General features: G+C 59.6%; 1 protein-coding gene across 1 annotated transcript; it reads left to right on the forward strand.

Moving 5' to 3' along the window:
* The first annotated feature begins 801 nt into the window (after nt 1–801).
* Nucleotides 802–4,141, forward strand: LOC111160085 (LIF, interleukin 6 family cytokine). Its single transcript, XM_022522905.1, has 3 exons — nt 802–990; nt 2,841–3,019; nt 3,731–4,141. The coding sequence occupies exons 1-3, from the start codon at nt 972–974 to the stop codon at nt 4,139–4,141; spliced, it is 609 nt and encodes a 202-aa protein (XP_022378613.1). The 5' UTR covers nt 802–971.
* Nucleotides 4,142–4,609: the final 468 nt, after the last annotated feature.

Below are 4,609 nucleotides of genomic sequence, written 5' to 3' on the forward strand. Positions count from 1 at the left end.
ATCCGCTAAGCCTCCCTGGGTCTCTGCTCCAGGTGTCCCTCCAGAATGGAAATGCTCCCTGAAGGGGGAGATTGGACCACAAAGAGTTTAGGTAAACCCCCGACACACAATACCTTCCCAGAAGCTCTTCCTTAGGCTGTCCCCCAAGAACTGAGTCACCTCAACCTCCCTGCTCCCCTATCTTCCCAGCCCCCTCCCCAGCTTCACAGGTATCTGTGGTCAGCAATGGAGGCTTGCTGGTGGTGGTCAGGAGGTCTGACCCCGTGGGACTCTGGGCAACCTGTGCCCTTCAAAGCCCCACTTGGCCCCAGTAGCAATGGGCAGGTTGGAGGAGGCTACGTCGGAGGTGCCCACAGAACTCCAGTTCTGCTTTATTACAGTCTAAAGTCCAAGCAGGGCCCCAGCCCCTCTTCCTGGAGCCTCCTTCCCAGCCAAGCCCCAGACTGCCTCCTCCCCCCTGCCCCCCAAACCCCTTGATCACGGGGCCACAGGGGCCAGCCTCCATCTGCTTGCCTAGTGTCAAGCCACCTCCCCAAACCCAGGTGAGTCAAGGCTGTCTGGAGCACCTGCAGCCCCGGGGACCCTGATGACTGGAGCCTCGGGACCCTCCTGGCACTCCCCAACTTCAAAGAACTCCTAGGGCAAGCCACCCAGGAAAACCACAGGGTGTTTTGTTGAAGAATTCATTATAATTTTATCAATCAAATTCTTAGAAGAGGAAAAAAGTCTGCTCTCTCCACCCTCCCCCTTCACTGCCCCCCCCACTCTCACTTTCTTCCATTCATAATTTCCTATGATGCACCTCAAACAACTTCCTGGACGGGGATCCCTGCTAAATATAGCTGTTTCTCTCTCTGTCTTACAACACAGGCTCCAGTATATAAATCAGGCAAATTCCCCGTTGAGCATGAACCTCTGAAAACTGCCGGCATCTAAGGTCTCCTCCAAGGCCCTCTGGAGTCCAGCCCATAATGAAGGTCTTGGCGGCAGGTAAATCCACCCGCCCCGCGCCGGCTTCCGCGCCCCACGGAGGGTGCTGCGGCGACTTGGGGCACTTGGCGATCGCGAGCGGGACACCCACTCGCCGAAGACACACGGACACTTGGGGCACCGGTGCAGCCGGCCCGGGCCGCTGGAGGCGCTGGGTGGCGGCCGGGAGTGAGCGCAGGCACATGGTCCCGGCACCGCGCGCCCATCCCGTCCGGGGGCCGGCAGGTTGGCGGGCAAGGGAGGGGGCCGCCGCAGTCTTCCTCCCGCTCCTCCTCCTACTACTCCTCCTCCTCGCCCCTGCCACTCTCCCGTTTGCTCTTCCCGCTCTGCTTTCTCCCGATTCACCCTCCCTCTTTCTTTCTTTCTTTCTTTCTTTCTTTCTTTCTTTCTTTCTTTCTTTCTTTTTCTTTCTTTCTTTCTTTTTTCTTTCTTTCTTTCTTTTTCTTTGTCTTTCCGCTTTCTCTTTTCCAACCGCGTCCCGGGCTGCTCCCAGGGAGGGGCACCGGCCTCCAAGCAGCTTGCAAACTCCGGCCGGGCCGGAAGCAGGTGCCGCCTCCATCTGCTAGTGCCTGGAAAGCTGTGGTCTTTGCTAGGTGAGCCGGGGCTGTGGGGGCCCCCCAACCATCCCGGGGTCTCAGTGCTGCCTGGGGATGCTGGGAGGAACAGGGGACCCAGAAGAGGTGAACTTGAGGCTGCCACTGCCCCAGCGGGGGAGATCCCAGTGCTCCAGCGCCCCCCTTCCCCCCAGCCTCACCGGTTCTCCAGCCTCACTGGTCTGCTGCCCCTAGCTCCTGCTGCTGGGCCACGGGGAGAGGCCCCTGGGAGGGAACCAGAGAGAGTAAAGCAGGGAAGCAGGCTCCCTGGGGGGAGGGGGGACCCAGAACAGGCCCGGACAGCTCCCAGCTCTCCTGTCACCTTTCACTTTCCTTCCTCCCCCGCCCACCTGGCTGCTTGCGACCTTTTCCCTTTTCTCTTTTCTGGTTGCACCATTTCCTCTCCCTCCCCAAGGCTCTGAGAGCCTGCATGACCCCAGGATTCTCCTTGTCCTAACCTGGCGCCTGGGGCAAGTGGTAGATAAGAGGGGGGTGGCATGTAGGTCTGGGGGACAGGAAGTTCTGAGTGATGATTTGGGGTTAGAGAGGGGGCAGAATTGCAGAATTGGGGTGGAGCTGAGGGTCCTAAATATGAGAATGGCCCCACTGGGAGAAGAGCGATGGAAGAGATGGGGGAGGGTGGCAGAATTTTTTGAGACAAATGCCCAGCGGAATCAAGTGACAGGTTTGGGAGGGAGAAGAGTGTCCGCAGAAGATCCGCACCTCCGAACCCCGGGTTCCCATGGGAGCCTGATCTGGGAGCTAATGCCTGCAAAGGACCAGTGGGCATGAAGCAATGCACAAGAATCTGGACCATCTTGTGAGGTGGGAAGAGAGGGACCATTCAGTCCCTTGAGACCCACTGGGCCTGGGGCATGGTGTCTTCCAGCCAGAAGGGGCAGGAAGCCTCAGGGGCTTTTTGCCTTCCTGAGGGAAAGGGCTGGATGGTTCCTGTCACCCTGGACCCAGCTCCCAGCAGGTGGGAACAGCTCATGTCCTACCCCCTTCCTCCTCTCAGGAGAGAGAGAAGGAAAAAACAAGTGAGTGGAGAGAAGCAGAGATAGAGATCTGGAGAGAGGGAAGCAGACAGAAACAGATGCAGTGAGACGGTGAAAACTAGAAGCAGCCCGGGGAAGACAGAGCTGGAGGTGGGATGGGGGCATCGGTGTCTCTGGGGAGAAGAGGTGTATCTTCTGCTCCGAGCCCCCTCGCTCACCCCAGCCACCCTGCTCATGGCTCCTTCCTGCGTGTTCCTAGGAGTTGTGCCCCTGCTGCTGGTTCTGCACTGGAAACACGGAGCAGGGAGCCCCCTTCCCATCACCCCAGTCAACGCCACCTGCGCCACCCGCCACCCATGTCACAGCAACCTCATGAACCAGATCAGGAACCAACTGGCACAGCTCAATGGCAGTGCCAATGCTCTCTTTATTCTCTATGTAAGTCCCCCCTTCCAGGTCCCGAGAGAGGGGGGAGGTGTTGCTCCACAGACCTGGGCTGGTGGGGCTGGCCTGGGAAGAGATCGAGTTTGGAGCTGGCAGGAGAGAATGGGGAAAGGGCTTGGTTCAACAACAACCCCCCACCCCCCACAGCTTCCGGGGTGTGGGGAGTGCCCCTTTTCCAAGTGCCACTTTTCCAAGGTGCCCAGTTGGGTCTGGGCAGAGCTGAGGGGAGAAGCGGGAGGCTGGGCACTGCTGGTCTAGGCATTCCTCCACCACGTGGAGCAGGAGGCCAGTGAGGGACAGAGAGGAAGTGGGGTGACCGGGGAGATGCTGCTGTTGGGAGAGAAAGTGGGCTGTGGGTGTCTGGGGTGCAAAGCTGCCCAGGAAGAAGGCGCATACAGTGGGTGAAAGGGCAAGTGTGTGTGGCACACCCACAGGAGGTGAGACGGGGTGTTTTCCTTTCCGTCCCCATACGATCTTGAGTGAGGGGGATGAGAGTCCCTTGATGCTCCACCATGTGCATTCACACCATTGATTACTCCGGGCTCTCACGGTGCTCCTGAGATGCCTAGAGGGCGAGTAGCTGGGTCTCTATGCCAGAGGCAGGAAACAGACCCAAGAGCTTGCCCAGAGGCTTGGCAGTAGGGCTGGAACCCTTAACCCTGACCACCCCCAACGTCACCTCCCCTCTCCCTCTCTGCTCCTCAGTACACAGCCCAGGGGGAGCCGTTCCCCAACAACCTGGACAAGCTGTGTGGCCCCAATGTGACAGACTTCCCGCCATTCCACGCCAACGGCACGGAGAAAACGCGGCTCGTGGAGCTCTACCGTATCATCGCGTACCTTGGCGCCTCCCTGGGCAACATCACTCGGGACCAGAAGGTCCTCAATCCCAACGCCCTCAGCCTCCACAGCAAGTTGAACGCCACGGCGGACATCCTGCGGGGCCTCCTCAGCAATGTGCTCTGCCGCCTGTGTAACAAGTACCACGTGGCCCACGTGGACGTGGCCTATGGCCCTGACACCTCGGGCAAGGACGTCTTCCAGAAGAAGAAGCTGGGCTGTCAGCTCCTGGGGAAGTATAAGCAGGTCATTGCCGTGGTGGCCCAGGCCTTCTAGACGGGAGGTCTTGAAGCCTGCAGGGAACACCCTGAGATCCTAGGCTCAGGCGGCTCTCAGACTGTGGCCAGGGCCCAGAGCATCGCCAGGCCAAATTGGGGGCTGCCGGCAGACCCCCGAGGTTTCCTGGCCGGTCCACTCCCCTTAGGGTGGGCTGTGATAAAGCCGAGCAGCGCCAATTAGGAGAAGGACCCTTCCTGTGGGAGACTGCGGCCAGGCACCAGGGTGTTGGGCTGGTGAGGGGATTGTGGGCTGGACCTCTGTCCCCACTTGGCCCACTTGGCTAGGGGCTTTGTGAGAAAACTGCATGAGTTGTCCATGGTGACTCTGACTGTGGGGCCCGACGGCAGGGGTCAGCCCCACAGAATTACCACCATCGGTGCCTTTGCTGCCCCTTCCGGAGTCTTTGGAAGGTTTGACTGGGCTCAGGCAGGCCAGAGGAGCTGGGATCCAGAGGACTCCTTGGGT

Source organism: Enhydra lutris, unplaced genomic scaffold, assembly GCF_002288905.1.
Source record: "Enhydra lutris kenyoni isolate GAN:26980312 unplaced genomic scaffold, ASM228890v2 scaffoldscaffold73, whole genome shotgun sequence".
In the NCBI taxonomy this organism is placed as follows: Eukaryota; Metazoa; Chordata; class Mammalia; order Carnivora; family Mustelidae; genus Enhydra; species Enhydra lutris.

Excerpts from the sequence above, each read along its gene's own strand:
- LOC111160085 (XM_022522905.1), top strand. Across the intron at positions 3,020-3,730 it reads ATGCTCTCTTTATTCTCTAT|TACACAGCCCAGGGGGAGCC; the intron begins GTAAGTCCCCCC and ends TCTGCTCCTCAG.